General features: G+C 40.3%; 2 protein-coding genes across 4 annotated transcripts in view; one reads left to right on the plus strand and one right to left on the minus strand.

The window, feature by feature from the left end:
• nvl (nuclear VCP like) overlaps positions 1–25,933 on the plus strand; it is a 316,947-nt gene that overhangs the window by 44,008 nt on the left and 247,006 nt on the right. The gene's annotated exons all lie outside the window — the stretch shown is intronic.
• The window catches only part of piezo1 (piezo type mechanosensitive ion channel component 1 (Er blood group)), a 172,399-nt gene continuing 154,641 nt past the window's right edge, over positions 8,176–25,933 (minus strand). For 2 of the 3 annotated variants that reach the window (XM_067609224.1, XM_067609223.1), the window contains exons 47-54: positions 25,270–25,458; positions 24,620–24,712; positions 23,902–24,074; positions 18,638–18,760; positions 18,454–18,533; positions 17,807–17,993; positions 10,800–10,941; positions 8,176–10,561 (exon numbers count right to left, since the gene is read on the minus strand). In XM_067609224.1, coding sequence (XP_067465325.1) covers positions 10,439–10,561; positions 10,800–10,941; positions 17,807–17,993; positions 18,454–18,533; positions 18,638–18,760; positions 23,902–24,074; positions 24,620–24,712; positions 25,270–25,458 — 1,110 coding nt within the window. In that variant the 3' untranslated portion in view covers positions 8,176–10,438. Of the gene's footprint in view, positions 10,562–10,799; positions 10,942–13,235; positions 13,314–17,806; positions 17,994–18,453; positions 18,534–18,637; positions 18,761–23,901; positions 24,075–24,619; positions 24,713–25,269; positions 25,459–25,933 lie in introns of those variants that run through there. The other variant, XM_067609225.1, reaches the window with a different exon arrangement.

The raw sequence follows: 25,933 nt of genomic DNA on the forward strand, positions 1-25,933 counted from the left end.
AGGTAGGACAGTATTCTTGAATTTAATATACCACAAAATAGTTTCCCCAAATTAGAATTTACACAGACACCTCTATAATTATTGGGGTTTAGATTTAAAATTTCAATTTACATTTACAATTTCATTTAGCAAACACTTTTATCCAAAGCGATGTACATATTAGACTGATACAACACAAGCAGGGATCTAGTCAGGAGACAACAACATGAGTAAGTGCTATAAAGCTTAAGTTTGAGTCTGATAGGATGTAGGCGGTGCACTGAGGCGATCCATACAGTGCACAGATTGCATAGAAGCAGATTTTTTGAAAATTTTTTTTTAGTTTTGTCTTCTTGTTTTTTCTCTACCTTCAATCCATTAAATGCAGAGGTATTCACGAAAGAGCTGGGTCTTAAGTCTTTTCTTAAAAATTGAGATGGACTCTGAAGATGGAACAGATTTTGGTAACTCGTTCCACCACCAGGGAACTACAGAAGAGAAGAGTCTAGCTACCGACTTAGGGCCCTGTTGTGGTGGTGGTACTAGGTGCCCAGTAGAGCGTAGTGAGAGGAAGGGAGTGTAGACCTGAATGAGGGAGTTCAGGTAGGCAGGAGCCGTTTTAGGTTCTGTTTTGTAAGCAAGTGTCAGGGTTTTGAATTTGATGCGGGCAGCAACTGGGAGCCAGTGGAGGGATATCAACAGTGGGGTGACACTGACTGTTTTGGGCTGGTTGAAGACCAGACACGTTGCTGCGTTCTGGATCATCTGCAGAGGTTTGAACGTACATGTGGGGAAGCCTGCCAATAAGGAGTTGCAGTAGTCAGTGCGTGATATTACAAGAGCCTGTACCAGAAGTTGTGCTGCATGTTCAGACAGGCAGACAGATTGTCTCCGTTTTTAAAAATAGGAGTAATCAGTCCCTTGTTCCAAATTGGAGGATATATGCCACTTTTTAATTCTAAATTTAATAATTTTAGTATAGCCAAGTTTACTACTACTGTGTTTCAACATTTCTGTTCTGATACAATCAATACAACAAGCCTTTCCATTTTTAAGATCAGCCAGTTTTTCTTATAGCTCTTCCATTGTGATTGGATTGTCCAAAGCATTTTGGTTGTCCTTTATTGCATTTTCTAATGATTTCAATGTATCAACTGTGGACATCTGATGTGTGTCAAAATCCAGTGTTCTGGATTTTGATATAAATTTGAGAAATAGTTTTTCCAAACATTGCCATTCTGTATTGCAATGGTATCTTTATATTTGGTTGAATTCAACTTTCTCCACAGGTTCCAAAAAGAGTTTTGGTCTATTGCCTTTTTCGATTTTGAGTAATTTGTCATCTGTGTATTTAGCCTTTTTTTGTTGATAATTTGCTTGTATTGTTTAAGGGCTATGTGGTATTCATGACGTAATTCTTGGTTTTCAGGGTCATTGTGTTTCTTGTTTGACAGGTTTTTGAGATGCTTTCTGAAAAAGGAACATTCACTGTCAAACCATTTTTCTTTTTCTTGCTTTTTGTTTGATTTGGGGTTTGGTCTCTTCATTTTGGGTTCTTATGCCAGTTTTATAAATATATGATTCAAATCTTTTGTGGCCATATTAATGCTTGCTTTTTTTAGGTATTACATAGAAACATAGAAAAGTTTACATAGAAAGTCATCTAGCATGTTTTGGATGTTAGTGATGTTAAATGCATTGGTGTAATCGGTGAGACTTCTCTGTCCATTTGTAGTGTTTTGGGAGGGGTAACAGGTTGTCATCAGCGGTATGTGTCTGGTTATGGGTCTCTATTTTTTTCAAGTACACTGTTAATTGATTGTGGTCTGATATGGGATGTTGTGGTAAAACTGTGAATGCATTTATGTTTTCTGAATGTATATATATGTGATTACATAATCAATGACACTATTTCCCAACACAGAGCAGTAGGTAAACCTGCTCAGGTAGTCACCTCGTGTCCTACCATTAACAATGTATAATCCCAGGGCTTTGCACATTTGTAAAATTTCTTTTCCACTCTTATTCACTATGCTATCATAGCTATGTCTTTGTTTTGTCACAGGGGTTGGTATAGAGGGGATACATCTAAATGATTTTTATCATCTGTATCAATAAAATCATTCTCCTTGCCAGTTCTGGCATTAAAATCCCCACATAACAACACTGAGCCAAGCGACTGGAAGTATTTTTTTCTGGAGTTCATGAAGGTATTCTTCTGAATAATATGGGGAGCTTGAAGGTGGTAAATAGATTGCACACAAATAAATATCTTTAGTGTTTTCAAGAAGTCCTTTGCTGATTTTTAGCAAAATATGAATTTTCCCTTTTTTCACTAGTGATATATAATTGTGATGTTCTCATTTATACCAAATAATTATTCCCCCAGATTGTCTTCCATTTTTTATGTGGGAATATTTTAAGGAGGGTAGACTCAGTTCAGTGTAGTTACTTGGGCAGTTTGGTGTTATTGTGTCTCTATGTTTCATATAAGATAATAAGATCAATGTTGTTTATACTGTTTATAAATTCAGGACTTCTAGTCTTCAGTCCAAAAGTTGAAGAGTTCAATCCCTGAATATTCCAACTACTAATTGAAAAGGATGCTATTCTCTCATTTAAATATGTAGTGTTTCACAATAAAGCATTCAAGATACAACCAAACACATTTGTGTTTCTGTACAGTACAGTACTAAACTGTAACAGTACCAGATGGCTAGTTTAACTTATTAACTTTGTGACAAATTAATAGATAATGTCTCTTAACTGCTTTTGCTCTGTAGGAACCTTTGTTCTGGAAGCAACTGCAGCGTAGGTGTCTCTCTGTGTGGGGAGCTCTTTATGGAGGGAGTATGACTGTAGCAGTGGCTGCTTATGAGGATGATCTTCTTCATGTTGGTAATACTGTTGCTGATTCTGTTTCTGCCACTGGTGATAAGACAGCTGTGATCGAGGGAGCTGCTGCTGGTGAAGGGCCCAGTGTCGATACTGAGGTTGGTGGTGAGGGTATAGCTGCTGATAGTGGGGATGCTGCTGCTTCTGCTGGAGGTCACTCTGGTGCTCCTAGAGAGGCTGGTGGTCTCTGTGGTGCTCCTGGGGAGGGTGGAGGTCTCTCTGATGCTCCTGGGGAGGGTGGTGGTACCTCTGGTGCTCCTGAAGAGGTTGGGGGTTTCTCTGGTGCTCCTGGGAGGGCTGGTGGTCTCTGTGGTGCTCCTGGGGAGGGTGGAGGTCTCTCTAGTGCTCCTGGGGATAACGGGGGTAGCGTTGCTGGTGTTGAGCTTCTCTGTTTAGAGCTGTCTCTTTGATGATTTTGGCAAAAAATTTTAATCCTCTGTGGCTGAGATGGATGTGATCATACAGGTGCTGGTAACTTATTCTACTGTGGTGTGCCACGTTCATGTTAGGGAGTTGAGTATAGCTCCTGAAGATCTCTGAGTTATTGGTGTTGATAATATTATGGGGAATGTCTGATTGAGGAATGTGGATATTGTTACTTCTGCAGTTGGGAAGTCCTCAGTGGCTGTTTTTGCCAGCTGCCATAGTGCTGTGGGTATATCACTGTTTCTCCGGGTGAGGTCATTTGATCCAGTAAGGATGAGGATATGTTCCACACCTACAAACTTTCCACTGGTCAGGTGTTCCATGGCCTTCTCTGTGTTGGGGCTCCAGAGTTTCACAGATTTTTTTCTCTGAAAACAGATGTGTCATACTGATGTGTTTCCCATTGGAGTCTCAGAGAAACAAGATTTCTTTGTGTGTGGATATGTTGACTCTGCTGTCAGGTTGGATGTCAGCAGAGATGTGTGTCTGTTTCTGAGGTCTTTGGAGGGGTGGGTGGGCTTAGAGTCAGAGGGGTAGAGGATATTGAGGAGGTTCAGGGGTTAGGAAGGAGGGGAGGGTTGACTTTAGGGGGAAGTGAGATGATGCCTGAGGGACAGGGAGTGGGACGGTTAGTAGGAGTGGAGTAGAAGGGGGAAGGGGTTGGTGATGATCCTCTTCCTGTAGTGCTTGCTGTGGTTGATGTTGGTGATTTCCTCTCTTATTGTCCGGACTATCATCCATGATTTGGTCCTGTTGCTGGAGGATCAAAGTGTGGGTCTCATTTTGTGGTTGGTCATTGGTGGTTTTCTGATGCAGGCTGACAAGAGTTCTCTCTCTGAACTCCCTGAATTCTCTGAATTCCCTCTCCAACACTGAAGGTCCTTCTTTGAGAGTCTTTAGATTGTTGGAGAATCTAGGAGTGGTCTAAGGAGAGAGAGTAACTGAGGGGTTGTTGGATTTGGTGAATGTCTCTGTCTTGTTTTTGTGGTCTGCCTCTAAGTGTGCTGATTTTTCCTTCTCTTTCACTTCAGCTTTCATGTTCTGGAAATTATGTCGAAAATTATCCAGGCAGTTTTCTGACACTTGGACTATGGTCAACATTGGGCAGGTTGTGTCTCCGTCTTCATAGACAGAGATTTGTTTTCCTTTGCTGATTCCATTCTTCTTTGTGTACATGAAGGCTTCTGTGAAAGTTGCGTGCCATGCATTTGGTTCGTGTATGAAGAACAGCAGATTTGTCTTTACTTTTCTGTTTTCTGTTATTGTAAAGTCTGCAATGACTGTCTCAGGTGACTCCTTTAGGATATTTAATTTGAAAGTATTTTTGGCCTTAACAGATGTGATGTGACTTGGATACAGTATCTCACATCATATACTGGGGAGTCAAGAGGCAGGACTCACAAGCTGCAGGTCTTTCGAAAAGACAGAAAACAGAGTGCTTTATTGCATTTCAGTAATGTCCAGCAGAGGGCACCTTAAACCTGCCGATACTAAGTAGGCTACAAAACAGTCATTAGTTTTCATGAGGTGCAAGTGGAAGGGAGCTTTTTCTTTTTCTGACACAACTAAAAGACTTGTATAAAGTTAATACAAAACAAACAAACAAACAAACAAACAAACAAAAACACCAACTGGACAATCACAACCTGGAGCAGAGCCTTGGGTGTGGAAAATTCATGTCACAATGAAAATCAATTATTTCAGTATACAGACTAAAAGCAAAATAATTGTCCTTTTAACATGTGTGTTTTGTATAATTATGACACAGTAAATGCATACAGAAAAAGAAAATGCATACATATAATTTGTATTATATTTGACTTTTTTTATTTAGGCATTGTAAATCTTTCACAGTAAGAAACCTGATTAAGGTAGTGTGACTAAAAAAAGTGAGCAAAAGTGGCTGACCGACCTTTTGAAAACTGAATAATTTGAATATGAATAACCTGCTGTGTCCATATCATTATTTGCTCCATGAGTGCAGGGGAAATTCAGTCTCATCCTGAACATCTGAATCATTTCACTTGTGAATGTCTTCAAGGCCATTATGGCCAGTAAAGATGGACGAGCTGCCCTCTGATTGATCTGCTGTCCTTTTACCTTATTCTTCCCAAGAGACTTCAAACCAGACATATGAAAACATCCAATTGTTGTCCACAAAGAGGTGTTCTTTTACGCACGATGGGTTTGCTGCTCATCAAAAAGTCAAATCCACCAAGATAATAAATAAATAAAATAAGAGGCAAAGTGATGATGATTTTTAAGCGTTAAAAATCTCAATTTTTCTCAGCTCACTATAGAATGAACTATTGAGTGTCTGTTACATAGGGATAAGGGAATGAGGCGTTATTATGGATCCCAACGCATTTCTTGGCAAGACATGCCCTGCGTAGCATTCAAGCGCTAGGAGGAGAAGCCAGGTGTCCATGCTCGTGCCGCTAGCCTGGCCCGGGCCAGAGAATTCTGGCTGCGACGCGGTCGCTGGAGCTGATCACGGCCACCCTACTCAGATCCCACTAGACGCGCCGCAGCGTGTCTCAGCAGCATCCCAGAAGAGGCTTCCCGCTCCACTCTGCTAAGCATACTTGCCTAATCTGTTTTTGATGGGTGCTACGTCAAGCTGCAAAGAGCAGATCGAGCTGGACAGGAAGTCATACAGAGGAACGGCATAGAGCATCCAGTCAATTTTAAAAATAAAACACCCTGTGCAAACTCCCAATCGTAGGCCTATATCACATCACTACATCAACATTATGTTATAACCGGCGGCACCAGGCCAGAAGTCGGTCAGAGGATATGTGTCACCATGGAAGACGAGAGGTTATTCTTGGAAGTGGAAAATCACAAGATTTTATGTCACCACTGCTGCCATGACTGCCCTGGTCCCTGGCCTCCTCTCCATACAGAGGGGTGGCTCTCTTTGCTCTAGTGCTGCCGGAACGAATGCTCCACTTATCAAACGCTCCCGGTGGGGAATGATGCTGTGACGCTTTGCGGTGGATGGAACAAATCGCGTCACGCCGGAACGCGAATCAAGGCGTCAGGAAATAGCAGGCTAGTGGTGCGAGCATGGGTCCCTGACCAATCCTAGCTCGAGGGTCACAGCTAACAGCTAACAGTTTGACTTGTCATAGTAGGAGATTCACGGTTGTTACTGATATGATACCCCAAATGTCCCAGTTAGCCATGACAGTATCACAGAGAGTACGCACAATACCAGAACCTTGAACCCAGAGCTGCTAAATAGGATTCAGCCATTTTATTATTTACTCCTTTGCTTTTACTTCTGTGACATGTTAAGATATCTTCTATCCGACCTATTCTCCCTTCCTGAAACTGATCTTTGTTTAAATATGAAACAAACAAATGACACAATGAAGCCTCATGACCGTTGCTGTGCTTTGAACATTGGGGACATAAGATTGTAATCTTATGTCCCTCTTAGATTTGGATGGGTTAATACACAAGAATTGACTCATTTTCAGAAATCAAGGCATTTATTGGATTAAAGTAGACAAACAATAGACATTTGGCTTAATCACATTAAAACTAAAAAATGTCATTTGAATATCACCATGTGGCACAATAATCACAAGATGAAAGGAGCGACCTGAGTATTGCCTTTAGGATTATGTCTTTGTCTCTAAGTTTGAGGGCCTTATTATTTTAAAAGTACATGGACTCATGTTCATTTTTAATGTGATCTGTTCTTAAAAAAACTTTCTGTTAGACTTGATATTACAGGAAACTGGGGTTTAAAAAGTTAGGTAAATTAGGTCATTAGATTCAGGAAGTAGTGCATTAATGCCAGCACTATGAAAGAACTGTATATGGTGTGTGGTCCATTACCTGATAAAGAATCAATCCAAACATTACACGGCCAATCGCTACTAACAGAATAATGGGATTATAAAAATACTGAGTTTTATGTTAGCCAAATGGTAAAGCATCCACAATAACCAGATTGGATCCCAGCTAAGGGTCTAAATTTTCCCATTACTGCTGTAAAGACAGATGGTGAGTGCATAGTGGAAGTGCTCTGCTAAGAGGGCAGACAGAGGGAAAGCTGTCAGTTGTTAGTGATGAAGACTTTGGAATGTATCTACAGGGAACTTTTGAAAAAACAGTGGATATAGTCAGTTAACTCTCTGTTGATAAGAAAATGTGAGGAAAATCCCTACTGTTCTACAGCTCAGAGTCAAACACACACACACACACACACACACACACACACACACACACACACAAAACACACACACAAAACACACTATGTATAGAGCCAAAACTACACGTTTTAGGAGTCAGGAGTCAGCATTTGGAAAAAATGGTTGTGTGACAAAAAGAATTTCAACTCAAGACAGAGTTGGTGCAATGTCTTTCACCGTTAATAACTAAAAGACGCCAAAGCTGTAAAAAGCCCTTCACTGGTATCCACTACTTGCAATTAAAATGTAGATTTACTCAAATAAATAAATTATCAGTTGGAGTGTCCAAGGAATAAGGCTATATTCTACTAAAGGCATGTAAGTACTCATTTTCAGTGTTTTAATTTGAGTTTTAACCATTGGTGTAGAGGTAACACTACAGCGTGTGGGTGAGGCTGCAGGCAGAAGCAGATGCCGCCTCCCCATGTTTTCCCCATTAACTCCGTTATGCAGTCTGCTTGGTGGAGTTGGAAGCCTGACAGATGTAGAATAGGCTACTGTCAGGGCTGGACTCACCAGGCCAGGTTTCAGTGAAACACAGGGCAGCAGTTAAAAAGCCTAAAATATCCCTGCTTGCTCTGTTGAGGAGCAGCAGTTCATCTATTTTGTTGTCAGAGAGCTGACGTTCACCAGATGTCACCAATTGATTACTAGATTTTATGAGTTCAAAGGATTGATTCTTGATGATTTTTATTCTTGATGATTTTTGTTTTATGTAAAGTTGATTTATATATATATACTCTTGGTTTCCTGTGTGAATGAATGATCCTGTAATGTACATGTTGTTTCTATTCTGTAGATGGAGTCTGACGGTCTGTAAATCTGCGGCACTATTTGGAGTGAGCCCTATTACCATCTTCAAAGTGAAGGCAAAGTTCCATATAAGGGGGGATGTCGGAGACAGGCCGTGAAGTGGGCATCCCAAGAAGACAACACCCCAAGAAGACCGTTTCCTCACCCTGTCAGCACTAAGCTGTTTTCTACACATTTGCAGTCAAGGTTTGCTGGATAATATGGCTGACGACTCTCTGCCCAGACAATCCGGAACAGGCTGCATGCAGCCAATCTCCAATCTCATAGGGCTGCCAGGACGCCTGCCATGACTGCCCCCTTCACCGTCAGGCCCGTTTGCGCTGGTGTCTGCAACACGTGCACTGGAACCTGAACATATGGAGAAACGTTATGTTCAGCGATGAGTCCAGATTCTGCCTACGGCAGTTGGATCCTAGGGTCAAAGTGTGGAGAAGACATGGAGGATGCTATGCTGATTGCTGCACCAATAGAGTAACATCTTTGGTGGAGGCAGTGTGATGGTGTGAGGCGGCATCTCCTTCACTGGAAAAACGAGGCTTGTCATCATTGGAGGCAATCTCAATGCAGAGAGATATCGAGATGAGATTCTGCAACCAGTGGCAATCCCATATCTCAACAGTCTGGGACCAAACTCTATCCTCCAGGATGACAATGCACGCCCGCACGGAGCGGGGTTTATCAGAGACTACCTCCAGAATTTGGGAGTGGAGAGGATGGAATGGCCTGCCAGCAGTCCTGACCTCAACCCCATTTAACACTTGTGGGATCAGCTTGGGCGTGCTGTGCATGCCAGAGTGACCAATACAACCACGTTGGCTGACTTGCGACAAATGCTGGTTGAAGAATGGGATGCCATCCCACAGCAGTGTGTGACCAGGCTGGTGACCAGCATGAGGAGGAGGTGCCAGGCTGTTATGGCTGTGTATGGTTCTTCCACACACTACTGAGGCTCCTGTTTGTTAAATGAATAAATTGTTAAATTGCCAATATGTCTTGTTTCTTCAAACTTCAATCATCCGATCCACCAAACACAGAACAAGAGTCAATGACAGAATAAGCTGTCTGGCATTGGCAGAGAAGATTTGACATATTTTTCATGGGTGCAACCCACATACTCAGCTCTGCTGCTCATCCCACAAACGCATGTTCCTTACAAATGTGGCACCATTTAAAAGGGAAATAAACAGGCTTTCCAACAGTATAAGATTTATTGCCAAGAAACATTGTTATAACAAAGAAATAATCTACCAAACACAAATTTCATTACTTTTTGTGCTATGTTTAGACCAGCAAACCTGTCTTCTTGTCTTTGAGAAGCATGATCCACAGCTATCTCACCAACCTGTTTTATCCACCACCCCTGAACCTGGGACCTGTGTTGGCCTGGAACTGAAAGAGCTGTTTTTGATCGCAAGTCCAAACTCTGTAAACTGTATTTTCTTCTGAGTGGGAAAAATAACCTAAACTGGTGCTTTAAATCAGACCCGTTTTATCAAACTAGGCTCATGATGTAAAGTAAAATTAACATGGCTGCTGCCCACATGTTACTTTTACAATAATTTTAAGTTTTATTGTCAGCATGGCATGTTTTTAAATCTATCAGCATACTGATATAGTAACTGCAGCTGGTTCAACCTACAATCAGTTTCAAGTTTTAGCCACATGTATTTTCGCTTGGGTGGCTCAAATGAACAGAGGGCAGGAATGAAGTCTCTCTTGTGTGACCTTCAACCACTGAGCATTAACAAACACAACTCAATTCAACCACTGCTTTTGCCTTCCAGGGGCGTTGTGTTCAATCCTGCAGGACAGACATTCAGCTGTTTTCAATCAACACACACACTGGGACAGTAATCCCACTCTCAATAGTTTGTAGTGTAAAATGGTTTGACGAAAGTGCTCAGGCAGCTGTTAAGAATTTGTCCAGCAACAGGAGATGCTTCATACAGTATGTTTGTTAGAGTACATCTCCTTTCATGTGTCTCCTTTGCTGTAAGTCCAATGTTCACTCGTAAAGAGTGTTCTAAGGAAGCCTTTCACGTACTGTTCCCTGGACATCTTTGCAGTCTGCTTTAGATATCACTGTATTCTATTATAACAAAACATAATCAGTTAGTCAATCAGTATCTGTCTTGGCTGTGGATGTCCCTGGTCCATTTGATCATGGTCTCTGGAGATCGGTAGAGGAAGATCAGTTTGGAATAAAGTTCCTCTTCCAGCTCCAGCTCTCCTGTCTCACGCACCTGAAACAAACAGAAATTTTAGTTTGTGGAGGAGGATTTCAAAAAATGATTTTCCAGGACACTTCCAATAACAGGGAAATTGCCATGTGTTTTTGTGGACACATTAGGAGAAGGAGAAAGGAGAAAGCAAGCCCTTGCCAATGATAAAACCAGGGGAATATTCCAGATCTCTCAAGAACAACTTGTTGATATGTGTGTGCAGTATGTGTGTGTTAATATTCACACATTAAACACTGACCAGGAAGATGTCCGTGCAGAGCTTCAGGATGCGGTCCACACAGGGCAGCTCCTCAAACATGATGGAGTGGGAGATCTCACTGAAGAAGCCACGTACAAACTTTCCAATGACTAGGACCACAGACACATACAAACCCATGATCCTGGGAGGAGAGATTAGCAAAGAAAAAGTTTACAATCAAGAAGGGTAAGGAATAAAAAAAGACAATAATCACAATCATTGTTTGAAAAATATTTAATGTGTCAAATAGGACAGTATGGAAAATATCAAATGCAAATCTTGTCTTGCTTAAAAAAAAAAAAGCAATGTCATAGCGCTGTAATGGAAAATAAATCTGGCATTTTGCTGAATTGGGAAATCACTGATGGAGGGATTGAAACAGACAAATGTAACAGATTCTAAACAAAATCTGTTACAAACCTATTTATGGTAGGATTATAGAAACTTAAAATATAGATCCAATAAAGGTAATAAATCTGAGCTCATTCTAATTAAACCATTAAATTCTACCAGCTATTTTAACAGCAAGCTGGTCTGCCAGGAAATTCAATTTAAGAAAATCTCTCAAATTAGGTCATTTTTGTCTTCTGTCTTTTAATCTATCTATGCAAAACCATATTTCTCGCATGGGTGTCACTTATACCAACAACTGGCAAATGTCAATGTCACTTGTATCAGTTAATATCGTTTACACACACATAATCCACACCATAATCCAAAATAAGTACAAATTACATAAATTCTAAACCAGACATTTTTTTAAAATATTCTTTTTATCAGCATTTAACAGATAAGTACACAACAAGGCAAGGCAAGTTTACTTAGATAGCACCTTATCATACACACAGGTCATTCAAAGCGCTTTAAAGGCAAAGGAAAATAAAAATAAAAATAGATAAAAGTTTAAAATAACACATTAAATAATAAAAGTACAGACAAGTTTCATAAAAGTACAGACAAGTTTAAAACAAAGAATTAAATAAAGTACCATAAAAACGGATTAATTAAAAGCGGTGGACATCTTTAGCATAGTTTAAGAAATGGCTACAGTTGGGGCAAATCTTCCAAGGGGAGCTGATTCCACCAGTGGGCAGCATAATGGCTAAAGGCCCACTGGGCCCACTAACTCTGAGAGTGCCAGAGGCCTACTTGGCTTGTTCTCTGGAAACATATCAGCGTTATATTTTGGAAGTGACTTAAATTATTATACCATGATACACTTGTCGGCTGGTGAAAGGAATAAGTTTGGTATCAACAAGAAAAAAATACAAGAATAAGAGTGATGTACAGGAGAAAAGAAGGAAAAGGCTTTTCTTGACAGGTAGTTCAAATTGGCAGGGGTCAAAGAGGCTATATTGTTCAGTGAAATTGTTGACAGAGGTTTCTATCTTGTATAGAGGAGCAACTCTGGATGAGGAGAGGTCCAGTTTGGGCTTAGTCATGCAATTTAAGTCTCCACCAATGCTCAGGGCATGGTCATCAACATTCATGAGGGAGGAAAAAAATTATTTAAAAAGTTATCATCCCAATTGGGTGCATACACACAGGCTACTCAACATCTACTCAGGAGCTGGCCAGTAACAATAATGAATCTGTGGTTTGTGTCTGCAATAATTCTGTTTAGATTCAAAAGGAATGTTTTTATATATTAATTTGGGGAGAAATGGTCCACTAGGCGGGATCCCAAAGGTCTGAGAGTGAATGTTATGTGAATGAATGGGGGATATAAGATATATAAGGTGGTACAGACAAGTAACATTATAAGCATGCTTGGAGTGTATTCAACTTGCTACTCTAACATCTTAGCTTTTCCAATAAACCCACATATGGTAAAGAGGGAAAAATAATAGTAATAAACAGTGACCATTTAGGCAAACTAACAAAAGCATTGATTTAAATACTGTTGTTTGAGTGGAGAGAAAGAGAGGTGGTTAAGTGGATAAGGCCAATAAACTCAAACAGGAGAGCCATCTAACAATAACAGCAAACAATTTTCAGTGAGTGTAATAGACCAAACGACCCATATTAATAAAGGGCTATGTACTGTGTTATGAAAAAGACAGAAAGCTATGTTAGCAACACAGTTGTAAAAGATAACATTATAAGGGAAACTTGTGAGATATTTGCACTTTGAACTTGCGCAGCTTTGATATGTTTGTCCATTAAATATCTTAATTAGTTAGCTGTTACTTCACTTGTTTAAGTCAGAGCAAAGCTGCTAACAAACGCCATAAAAGTCATTATGTCTGACAGATATATGGCTTTCAACCAGAAAGTGGGCAATATAGTCTCTCAGCCATTATTACCTGTGGCTCATGGTGATGAGAGCTCATGCATCTTGTGGTGACTTGAACTGCTGTCTGGCACAGTTGAATGTGAAACAGAGTACCTGGGTGTAACAGTGTTCCAGTCCCGCCTTGTTTTTTGCTTGAGTGAACGTAGCCGGTCTGCAAGTCAGATCAATGCAGTGGTCCGGGTTCTTGTTGCCTTTGTATGTCAGGTGACCGGCCCATTCTGAAGAAAGACGGAGTAGTGCTTCTTTGGTCTTGAAATGGTGCAAATGAGCAATCATAACTTGCAGTGGGCCAGATAGATTAGGTGGCCTAAGTGAGTGGTGAGCGTGGTCTACCTCAGGTTTGCGAGGAAAGCTTTCTGCTCCACAAATCTCAACTACGAAGGCTTCCATAAATGCAATGGGATGGTTTCCTTTGGCCTTCTCAGGGATTCTGACAACTTGGATGTTTTGCTGGCCAATCCGATTGGGATTGCAGCCTCTCACTCTGAGCCTTTAGGGTGGAGTAGTTGGATTTGAGTTGAACAACTTTTCCGTCAACCATGGATAGGCCGTCTTCTATATCCTGAATTTTCTGTTAGTAGAGACTGCAGCAGTCAGAGCAGGAACCAAGTTGCACAGTTCACTAAGGATTTCTTTCTTCATTGCTGTGACACACCCAGCACCATCATTAGCATCCTTGTTGTTGCTGCTGCTAGCCTTGGCAAATGCTGGTGGGCTGTGAATCGTGCGTTTGCTGGCGTTGGCTCTGGTAGACAGTTTTGCGCTCATTTTGTTAATGCAGGAGGCCAAAAACAAACAAACAATTTAGTATTCTAGCTGCACGTCTTCAAGTAAAGTAAAATGGATGGCAAATATACTGCACTTATATAGCGCCTTTTCAGTCCTCCAACCACTCAAAGCACTTTGACACTTTAAGCCACATTCACCCATTCATGCACATATTCATACACTGATGGCAGGGGTGCCATGCAAGGTGCCAACCTGCTCACCAGTAGGATCTTATCATTCACACACACATTAACACACCGATAGCCCAGCTATCAGGAATAATTTAAGGGGTTCAGTATCTTGCCCAAGGACATTTCGACATGTGGACTGGAGGAGCCGGGAATCGAACTGATTAGTGGATGACTCACTCCACTCCTGAGCCACAGCTGTCCTGTGGCTGTAGCATGTTAAAATTATTGAGAAAACAAGAACGAATATTGAGAAGCCAGCCAAGACAGGCGAGATACTGCCTAAATCAAACATTTAACTTAATACAATGTGGGGCGGCTGTGGCTCAGGAGGTAGAGCGGGTCGTCCACTAATCGGAAGGTCGGCGGTTCGATTCCCGGCTCCTCCAGTCCACATGCCGATGTGTCCTTGGGCAAGACACTTCAACTTGCTCCTGATGGCTGTGCCATCAGTGTATGAATGTGTGTGAATGTTTAGTTTCCTCTGATGGGCAGGTTGGGACCTTCAGCGTGTGAATGGGTGCATGTGATTCATAGTGTAAAAGCCCTTTGAGTGGTCAGAAGACTAGAAAGGGGCGCGATACAAGTACAGTTCATTTACCATTTACAATAAATCCACCAATACTTGCACCAACCCATGAACACAACTGGTGACAGTGAGAGCTTAAAAGCAGGAAGTGGTTCGGTGACTCCGCCTTTTATTTATTATGGTAAATAACATAACAAGCAAATATATAAATCAAGAAAGGGCTATATCAATAATAACTGAACAATTCTTGTCTGTCTTGATCAGGGGCATCACTAGGCCTATTTTAGGGGGACTTTAGCCCCCCTTAAATTTTCTTTAGCCCCCCGCAAAATAAATGTACATTATAAGTTTAAATCATCAATAGTTTTTTCTCATTCATTTTTCATTAAAGTCGATTGAAATGTGCCATTGCGTCTCCAAATTCACAATGTACCTAAAGCCCCGGGTGCTAGAATCTGGAATGCTGGTCTAATCTAGTATTTCCATTGGCTGTGCTGCCCACTGTGCTATTCTTGTACCATCTTTGGTAGAGACTGTAACGGTAGTCGGAAACCACTGAAGTCGTGATAAGATGTTGGCTAAAACTTTACCAAGATAACCATAAAATACAGAGTGAAATAGTAAGTAGTTACAGAGTAAAGATACCTAGGTCCAATATGAATTTGTAGCAAATGATGGTCAATGTAGCAAGCTATCAAGTTGTTACTCGTTTGTTACTTGCTTAATGTTTGCTAACTTTAGGTTTAAGTGAGGAAAAGACAAGAGGATAGGCTATATAACACTAACATTATACAGTAGAAACCGCTTATATAATCACAGTTACAATGATCAACTGCTTATATGGATCAAAAAGCTCAGGACAGAATCATTCCTATACAAATGCTGTTGAAATAATTCGCATATAGTAATCAATAGTCCACTTACAGAGTTCATTGTGGGTCATTTCATACATGAAAACATGGGGGAAAAAATTAAATTATGGTAACTATTTTTATTTTTTACCTTACTCCCATGATACACATGATATTGGAATTAGCAGCTGCGGCACCATTATCAGGGGTGTGGAGGTGCAGCGTGTGGGTGTCTTTATTTGTAACCGCCGTAAAACAATCAGAAAATAACGTTTTCTTCCTCTCATTCATCGGCTTTCAGGCTACAACTGCTCGCTCTCCTCATGCACTCTCTAGCTTGCTTGACCACTGCTTTTCTCTCTCTCTCTCTCGCTCTCTCTCTCGCTCTCTCTCTCATCTTAAAATGAGTCAGGAGGCGTCAGCAGTGAAACAGCTGTACTGTATTTTGAAACAGCTACAGTAAATAGCAAAGCTGGCCTTTTCATTACTTTTTCATTAATGTAATATATATACAAATGTCAATTAGATGGTAATCTGCATGAGAAATAAAGAAAAAGAAAAAAAAAATTGGTTATAATAATCATCCACTTATAGTGAATTATTTGACCCAGACAGTGTGATCACTATAAGCGGTTTCCACTGTACTAACTAGCTGAGGAGCCAGCCAGCCAAAGTGTGAACGAGCAAAAGAGATAGAAATAATGTTATTGACAGCTCTTTAGATACTTTGCTTTTATATGCCTCTTAAGTATTTTGAAACAATCATATCATAGGCATAGATTATTGTTTATAATCAGTTAATGTCAGTGAAAAGGTCACATTGTGTTGATCATAACACAATTTTATATCCCTCAATTGCTCAACATGTAGATGGATATACGACATTTCTTCAAAAAGGCGGCAGCTCTGCCAAAGGCCAGTCATGTGAAAAGATTTTGCCAGTTCAGACAAATACAAAATTAAAGTGGTTGATCACTAATGAAGCCTTGAGTTTTTGCAAATCTGAGTTTAATAAAATAACATGTTTCTGAAAACAGGCGAGGAGAGGGAGAGGGGGAAGATTGAGCTGACTGACAGGGCTGAAGGAGCAGGTCTAATGGAGGTTAGTGATCAAGAAGAAAGCAAGTGGGAGTTGTTTAAGCTTTCAGTTAAAATTAATACTGAATTTTATGACATAGGCCTATTACTCATACAAGGCATAAACTAGCCTAACAGATTTTGAAATTTTTAGTTTTAGAGGTTCACACATCAAACATCAGTCTGTGTATGAATAACATACTTAGAACCTGCAACTTATCTAAGAGAGAGGAGATAGCATTCCTTGACTTCAGTACCTTTGCTTGATCTGTGCCTGTTGTAAGTGGATGGATAGCACTTAAGTCATTTGAGATCTGTGCCTATTACAAACTATGAAGAGACAGATCTATTGTGTTGATTTTACACCTATTGCTACTCTAAAAATTTATGACAAACAGACATTTTACTTTATTTACTTTTTACTTTTATATTGCCACTTTATATTTTATTTCACTTGTAAGTTTTACTTATTGCGTGATTGCTGAAATCTGATTTACCAGTCAGCAAATCCCATTATTGTTCTCCAGATATTATTTTTATTCTGTGTTCAGTGTAACGCTTCTCCTCTCACATACTTACAGCTAATAAGATGCTACCAATTCTAACATATTAAGCATATTATTGTGATGACTGCTATTACTTTTCTGCTATCTGTTATAGGTATTGAGTTTTTGGTGGTCTATAGGAGTTCAATTTGCCAACAATTGACAATGAATTTGGGATGCTTTACTAAAACAGACATTGAACAAGTCTGTATGATTTGATGCAATGTCAGCACTACAATTCTGTTGTTATTAATTAAATAAATAAAAAGTGCAGACAGAAGATATCTGACCCTTCCCCCCTGGGTGTGGCTTAGATTAAAAATTCTTGGGTTCAGGTAACACCTGGGCACATGCTAAACATATTCATACATGGCAACACCACCATATGGCAAGTTATATAGCAATGCAATATCTCTTGAATGCATGATTCAATTGCAACCAAATTTGACTGATATATTCACACATAAACACCTATCAGTTCTACACAATTTGATGGCATTACACATGTAAGTGGTGCTACAGTACAATTACCACTTAAATGACTGTGATCAAAGTTAATTCAATAAAAATGAAACATCTTTGATTGGCAGCAAACACACATTTTCTTCAGGAAATGTACATTCTAGTTATCTGTATCTATTATTATATTTATCTATTATTATTATTATTATTATTATTATTATTATTATTATTACTATATGTGTTATCTTCTCCAGTCCATGTACTTGTTATTTATGAGTGTGTGTTTCTCACCCGTATCCAGCCAGGAAGCCCAGGCTTGGTGGACTGACTTTGTCATTGAATATGACCATGGGTAGAACCCCACATGATTCCTTACAGCCTGCAATGGCAATGTCCCACCACTCCTGGTTCCCATTGACATTCAGTGACCTGTCACTCATCAGGGACAGGGTTATATTCAGGTAACCATCTTCATTACCTACAAGACAACAAATCAGCTGTGTTAAAGCAGACACTTTGAGGTGTGAATTATAAATATAAAAGAGATATAGAGAATAGATATCCAGTCTGAGACTATGTTGCTATAATGGTAATTAGTCTATTGGTAATTCTACTTCCATTAGTGTTAATCATTCTGCAAACATTCCAAATAGGCACTTTGCCAACATTGTAGTATTTTTATGAGACAGAATATGGTCTGCGACACCAAGTTAGTCAAATTAATCCAGTAAGAGGAGACCGAAATATTCAAGGACCGGACACCTTTTGTCGGTGATATAATAGCATTTACCAGTGACCTTCCTTATGCTGATTTTGCTGTTACTTCTGACTATCTAGTCTGATCCTGGGAATGGATCTATTTTCTTAAAAAAAAAAAAAAAAAAAAAAAAAAAAAGATGAACTTTACTTCATTTAACAATAACTCAGTGAACTCTGACCTTTATATAGTTGACTGACTGGTTTGGCCTCTGCTCCATTGGGGGCACGGATGTAGTTAGGAAACATATTGGAAACATGCCTGAGAAAAGAGACAATTTATAGTTGTAAGTTACAGCTACCTATAATAAATAAAACACAAAACACTTGTATTCACAGAACCATCCTTCCAGAGAGTGAACGTACACAGGTGTAGTGCGATTGCCAACCAGTAGTGAGGCCAGATCTGCTCTGACTGGGTTCCCAGGTTCCAGGTCAATAGAGTGTTTGTCAGAAGTGTATTCCACAGTCCCCCCTTTACCCAGGTCCCTGTCAGAGACAGAAATTTTCAGAGAGAAGGAGAGACAGATTTAATCAGCTTTTAGAGATGAAAACATTCAGTGACACATCACAGATACCCAGTAATAACACTGAAATAGCAGGAAAAACTTAATTACAGAGAGCAAAACAAATATCTTGAAAAAGCAAAGGCTATCGGAATTAAAAGCTATCCATATAGTGTCTTACATTATCTCACTGGACACTTGTTCTTTCACTTATACTCACTATGTATCATATGTCCAATAGCATGTATGAGCTACAGCCTTTTAAGCCAGCCATTTTAAGGCCAGTATTTATGTTTAATGGGCAAACGACTTTTGGTGTAAAGAAGCCATATCTTTGTCTAAATTAAAATGGTTCATCTTCTACATGGTGGTCCTTTGAGGACATCTCAGACTCCTTGCAGCATGTGAGGCCCAGTATTACCTTGACATACTTTGCTCAACTTCAGTCAGCTTCAGTCGGACTTTGTCAGGCTCAGCTGACATTTTTCAGTTTTAACTGAACCACAGCTGTCCAGTTATACTCCATCCAGCTGTACATACTTACTAAGCTTCAGCTATTGTTGTTCGCTTCAGCTGTATGTGTTCAGCTATCTTTGTCAGCTTATGCTGTGCTTTGTCAGATTCAGTTATACTTAATCAGCCTATATAAGTAAAACCTGTACTTTCTCAATTTTAGCAGTATTTTGTCAAGCTCAGCTGAGACTGTCAGAGTCATTGGTACCTTGTCTGCCTCAAATGTACTTTTTCAGTATCAGCAGTGGTTTGACAGCCTCAGCTGTGGCCTGGCAGCTTCAGTTATACTTTTTTAGAGTTTGTACTTTTTCAGCATCAAATGCACTTTCATAGCCTCAGCAGTACTTTGTCAACCTCAACTGTACTTTGGCAGTATCCAGCATCAGCTGTACTTTGTCCGTTTCAGTTATACTTTGTCAGCCTCAGCTGTGCTTTGTAAGCTTCAGTTATACTTTCTCAATATCACCAATTGTTTCTTAACCTCAGCTGTATTTGTCAGCCTCAGTAGTGGTTTGTCAGTTTCATCTGTTCTTTGTCAGTTTCAGTTATTCATTGTCAGCATCAGCAGTGGTTTATTAGCCTTAGCTGTAATTTGTCAGCCACAATTATATTCTGTCTGTCTCAGCAATGTTTTGTCAACCTTGGGTGTACTTTGCCTACCTCAGGTGTACTTTATCAGTTTTAGTTATATTTTGTCAACCTTAGCTGTATATTGCCAATTTCAGTTATACTTTGTAAATCTCAGCTGTACTTTGTCATTCTCAGCTGTTTATCAATCAATCAATCAATCAATCAATCAAATTTTATTTATATAGTGCCAAATCACAACAAAAGTCATCTCAAGGCACTTTTCACATAGAGCAGGTCAAGACCGTACTCTTTAATTTACAGAGACCCAACAATTCCCCCATGAGCAAGCACCTGGCGACAGCGGTACGGAAAAACTCTCCTTTAACGGGTAGAAACCTCAATCAGTCTCAGTGGTGGTTTTTTAGTCTCAGTGTTGCACCCTCAAAACGGACTAGGGCTACTTTCCATTTTCTTGTGACAACTTTTATTTTAGGCTCGGTTCAGTTACAAAGCATACTGTTAATTTTTTCTTAACAACAGAGAAAAACTTCCGGCCCACAACAACAACACACTTTTTTTTAGAATCTCTCTTAAAGGGGCAGCGCTCAAACAAATGCAACTTCCTCTAATGACAAAATATGACACCATTATAGCCATGTGATGCCTAATATGTTAGCAGAAATGTTAATAGAATAAAAGAATATATAAACATCTATAATTCCACTGCAAACCTAGATTCAAGACAACCTTTTGCCAGTTGTACCTTTTTCTTCTATGGCGCAACACCAGCTGTACTTTGTCAGTTTCAGCTCTGCTTTGTCAGCTTCAGTTATACTTTGTCAGTCTCAGCTGTACCTTGTCAGCCTTAGCAGTGGTTTTTCAGCTTCAGTTATACTTTGTCAGTATCTGCAGAGGTTTGTCAGCTGTTGCTGTACTTTGTCAGTTTCAGTCAACATTGCCAGCCTCAGCTGTACTTTGCCACTTTCAGTTATACATTGTTAGCCTCCTCCTGTACTTTGTTAGCAGCAGTTATACTTTGTCAGCCTAAGCTGTACATTTTCAGCTTTAGTTATACTTAGTAAGCCTAAACTGTGCCTAACCTTTGTCAGCCTCAGTAGTGGTTTATCAGCCCCAGTTGTACTTTGTCAGCTTCAGCAGTGGTTTGCCAACCTCAGTTGTTGTTATAATCCTATGTTTTCCTAACCTGCTGCCACTCTCCCAGTGGCTCTCTCCCTCTTTCCTACTGTGTCTGTGTGTGTGTTTTTGTGTGAGAGTGAGAGAGAGAGTGGAGACAGGTGTGCTGGAGTCAGAGCAGAGCCACACCAGTTGTAACTGATCACCCTTATCAAGCTCTCTATGCATACCCAGCTCTGCCACTACCACCCTGCCAGATTATAGCCTCTGCCTCTGTTACTATGCTTCAAGCCACTTCATCTGCATTTATCCAGTTTTCTTGTTTTTGCCTGTTTTCCTGTGCCTAACCCTGCTTCCTGTCTCTCGCAGTTTTGTCTACTCTGTCTCCGGCCCCTGTCTCCAGTCACTTGTCTCATCTCGTCAGCCCTGCTTCCTGCCCTGGATTCCTGCTCTTCCCAAGCCTAAGCCTCATGTTCCCAGCCTCCAGCCCAAGCCTCAGCCCCAGGTCCCCAGCTTCCAGCCCAATCCTCAGCCTCAGGTTCCCAGCCTTCAGCCCAAGACTTGGCTCCAGTTTCCCAGCTAACTGCCCAAGCCCCAGCCCCAGTTACTAGCCTTTACAAAAAATACCTTGTTTCTATCAAGTGTCCTCACCGTTGAGTGTCTGCACTTGGGTTCACCTGCTCTGTCCCACATAGCAGTTGTACTGTGCCAGCTTCAGTATACTTTGTCAGTATCATCAGTGGTTTGTCAGCCTTAGTATTTGTATTTCAGCCTCAGTTGTACTTTGTCCATTTCTTTGTTAGTCTCTGCTGTACATTGTCAGGTTCATTTATACATTATAACCTTTAGCTATCAGGCTCCTCTCCTGTGGAACCATCTTCCAAATTTGGTCTGGGGGGCAGACATCCTCTCTACGTTTAAGAGTAGGCTTAAAACTTTCCTTTTCGATAAAGCTTATAGTTAGGGCCGACCAGGCCTTGGATCAGCCCTTAGTTATGCTGCTGTAGGCCTAGACTGCAGGGGGACTTCCCGTGATGCACTGAGCTCCTCTCTTCTCCTCCTCTCCATCTGTATGCATTCATGTACCATTAATGCATGTTACTAATTTGGCTTCTTCCCCAGAGTATTTTTTTTGTGCTTTCTCGTCTCACAGGAACCTCCGGGATCCGAACTGTGGGCCTTTGCAGCAGGGATGGTGACGCAGTCCTGTTAATGTCGTGCCTTGAAATCTTCTCCAGCTATTACTGCTATTATTATTATTAGTCATATCTATATTATCATTATCATTATTGTTATTGTTGTTGTTGTAGTTGTTGTTGTTATGCTTCTCTGTGTATCTCTCCTCCTCCCTCTTTCTTTCTCTCTCAACCCAACCTCTCAAGGCAGATGGCCACCCACCTAGAGCCCAGTTCAGCTTGAGTCTTCTTTCCGTTAAAGGGGAGTTTTAAAGTGCCCTGAGATGACTTGTTGTGATTTGGTGCTTTATAAATAAAACTGAATTGAATTAAAATTATCAGCCTTCGCTGTTCTTTGTCAGCTTCAGTTATACTTTGTCAGAGTCAGCAGCATTTTGTCAACCTCAGCTGTACTTTGTCAGCCTCTGCCATGGTTTGTCACCTTCAACTGAATTTTGTATGTTTCAGTTATAAATTATCAGCTTCAGTTTTACTTTCAGCTTAAGTTGTTTTTCTTTTAGCCTAAGCTGTACTTGGTCAGCTTTTGTTATACTCTCAGTCTCAGCCCTACTTTGTCAGCCCCAGCTATCCTTTGACAGTCTCGGCAGTGGTTTGTCACACTCAGCTGTATTTTGGCATCGGTATACTGATATTATGTACACTTTACTTTATAGCCAGTGTTTCCCCAATAATTGTAAAGGCCTGGTGGGCCGCCAGGCCAACAAGAACCCCCACCAGGCCAAGAAAATATTTTTTTAATGTCAAAAATAACACCAAATATCCATTCATTCGGAAATCAATATGCTTTGGGAGCCTCTGTTCAGTGCTGTTCTGAAATGTGAGTTAACCTCTGTGTTGTTGCCTGGGAAACTTGTGGTAGTGTAGCTCCTTTTAAGGAATACAGCAGTGCGTAATATGTGTGCATAGTGGGTGAGTGAGAGAGCAAGTGGCAGAAAAGTGACGATGTATGTGAGTGGAGCAGGGGAAAAGGTTAGCAGTAAGTTGTCAGTCTGGTAGTAAATGTACAGTACAGACTACAGTGTGTCAGTTAATAAATGTTGCAGTTTGTCAAGACCAAGAAAAGTCATGTCTGGTGTTTCCACAAGTGCTGGAAAATTGAAAGGGGTTAGCTCCAAAGTTAGCAACATTGGGTTAGCCTAACCTGAAGAAACTAAACAGAGAAATAGAGAATGGAGAAATGTGTGGCTGCTGAGTCTCCCGACTTTTGCTCAGTTGAGTTTTCCAGTTGTGCAGCAGTCAGAATATCGTCTGGCAGAACCGAAAGAAGAATGGAAAGATCAATATAAAGTTGAGCTTAAAAAAATGCTGATAGAGTCTGAGGTGACAGAACCTGTTGGCTAAAAGAACTGAAATTTGACTGTATTGTGATTCGGCTGCGTTTGTTCCTGACATAGTATTGGTGTCAGCTGGCTTTCTAATTCCTTGTATAATTGGAAAAAAAAGACAAGGACTCATCTGTCACAGAGCTAGAACTGCAGGTTGCATGCTTTGCACGCATCATACAAAATTCCTGTGAAGAGGTGTAGTGGTTTAAAAAAGTTTGTGAACCACTGCTATACAGCCTCAGCTATCATTTGCCACAGTCAACTGTTCTTTGTCAGCTTCAGCTTATGCCTTTGTTAGCTGAAAATTACCTGGTTAGTTTGGTGATAACTATGCACTATCTCTATAGTACGGTGCCATTTAGCAACAAGGAGACAAAAGGTTTTACCTTTGAAAGTTCCAGGCCAGACGTAGTGTTAAGTCACCATGGCTTCCAAGCAGTTCTTTAATGACTTCTTGTCTGCTGGGGGGGCTTATCCGCCACACTGATCCTGAACTGCCCTCAATCTTGGCCGTCACAATGTCGTCATAACTGTAGAGAGTGATGAACTGCATGGCTACCTAGATGTGCATACACACAAAAGGGTCCATGAAAAATAGATACAAAGAGAGGCATCAACTCACACACACACACTACTGACCAGGATTTTAGTGGAATCCCCAGTAGAAATTATACTCTTGCATATAAGTTACTCCACAAATTGCTTGAACTGAGAGAGAAAAATGCTGAGCGTCTGGAAAGGCAATTGTCCATTTTTTGTCCTTCCTCTTTAAGAAGCTGTTCAAAGAAAATATTGGATTGAATTTTCAAATCCAAGCAGAAATAAGCTAATTTTGAGTGGAAAAAGTGTTTTTTTTTACACATAAAATGTGTATTGTTTGAAAAATAACCTGTATAAACATCATATGCCACCACAGACTTATTTGATTATTTGTATAGTGTAAAAAAATTATTTAGTGTGTAGTTTCCCTTCAAGAATGACACACTGAGCTTGCCAAAACTATAAAGAACCAGCCCAATAATTGCTTACACCAATCAGCCAGCAGGCCAGTTAGTAGCAGTACATACAGACAGGCACATAAACCAAACTGAAAACAGCACGCACCGCATTGTCTCCAAACTTTTTGGTGAGTTCATCATATCCAGCCTCTGTGAAGGGCTTGATGGACTGCTGCTGCACACTCATGGTGAAAAGGGGCTGGACACACACATAGAAAGAAAAAATACATTCTCATCTTCATACAAATCTGGGATACAGATGCATACAGTACAGATACAGTATGATAATGCATAATATAGAGATGTATAATGCCTAGAGATTTCCCTCCTTCCTGGCAAATGTACTTGAACCTCAAAACATACCACAGAATTGAGTCTCCAACATAACTTAAAACACCCATATCCTTCAAACCCCACAACCCCAATTTGTAACACTGGCTTTCTGTAGTCTCCAATCCCAAAATTAGATAACAATGATTTTAATCTCTAATTGAAAGTCTTACTTGATCTTATATCATTGTGATGCTCAGCAAGCAAAATTATGTATTCAGAAGCCATATCTAAAATAATCCCTGTATAATGACAGCATATACTGTATATTAATTATTATCAACAATCTGCAGATGCGAAATAATCATTAAAATAACTTAACGTTTAGGCTTAGCTGCAGTTTTAAAGTAGTCATAACTCTTATAAGTTGTATTTTTTCTATTTTAAGTGACAGTAGAACAGACTGCTGTATGAAATATTGATCACCTCGTATCCTCCCAGCTTGACAGTCACTGTGACATCGATGGGGTGGTTGACCACACCCACCACTGATCTGACCAATGAAATGAAGAGAAGGGGAAACCATATGATGCAGATCAAGAAGAAGATGATGAGTCCACCCATGCCGTATTTCACTATCTTCTTCTTCTTCTGCCCTTTAGGCTGCGGGTATTTCTGAGGGCAGAAAATATAATTTTTAGATATGCAACTTCAGCAAAAATACAATGTTCAGTATTTTAAAAAAATGTAACGCTTAGCATAATTGGGTAACTGGTAGGCAAGAAACATTTTGACACAAGCAACGCATCAGTACGATCAGGAAGTAGCAGGAGATGTAGGCACGCAGGCAGTATGAACTGAAGAATAGTCTTTATTTAGCCTCAGGAGCAAAGCAAAACTGAACTGGACAGAATAAAACTTGAACAACACAGAATAAAGGATCCAACAAGACTGAACTGAAACACAGGACTGAAATACCAACAGAACTAACAAGGAGATGATGTGCAGGCGGGGAGATGGGCGGAGAAACTCAAGTAAGGGGAATGAGGAGTGATATTTCACATTATAAATATCACTAACAATGCATATTATCATTTGGAAAACATTGCCAGAGTGAGACTGTTCCCCTCTCAAGCCAATACAGAGACAC

Source organism: Thunnus thynnus, chromosome 14, assembly GCF_963924715.1.
Source record: "Thunnus thynnus chromosome 14, fThuThy2.1, whole genome shotgun sequence".
NCBI classification, from domain to species: Eukaryota; Metazoa; Chordata; class Actinopteri; order Scombriformes; family Scombridae; genus Thunnus; species Thunnus thynnus.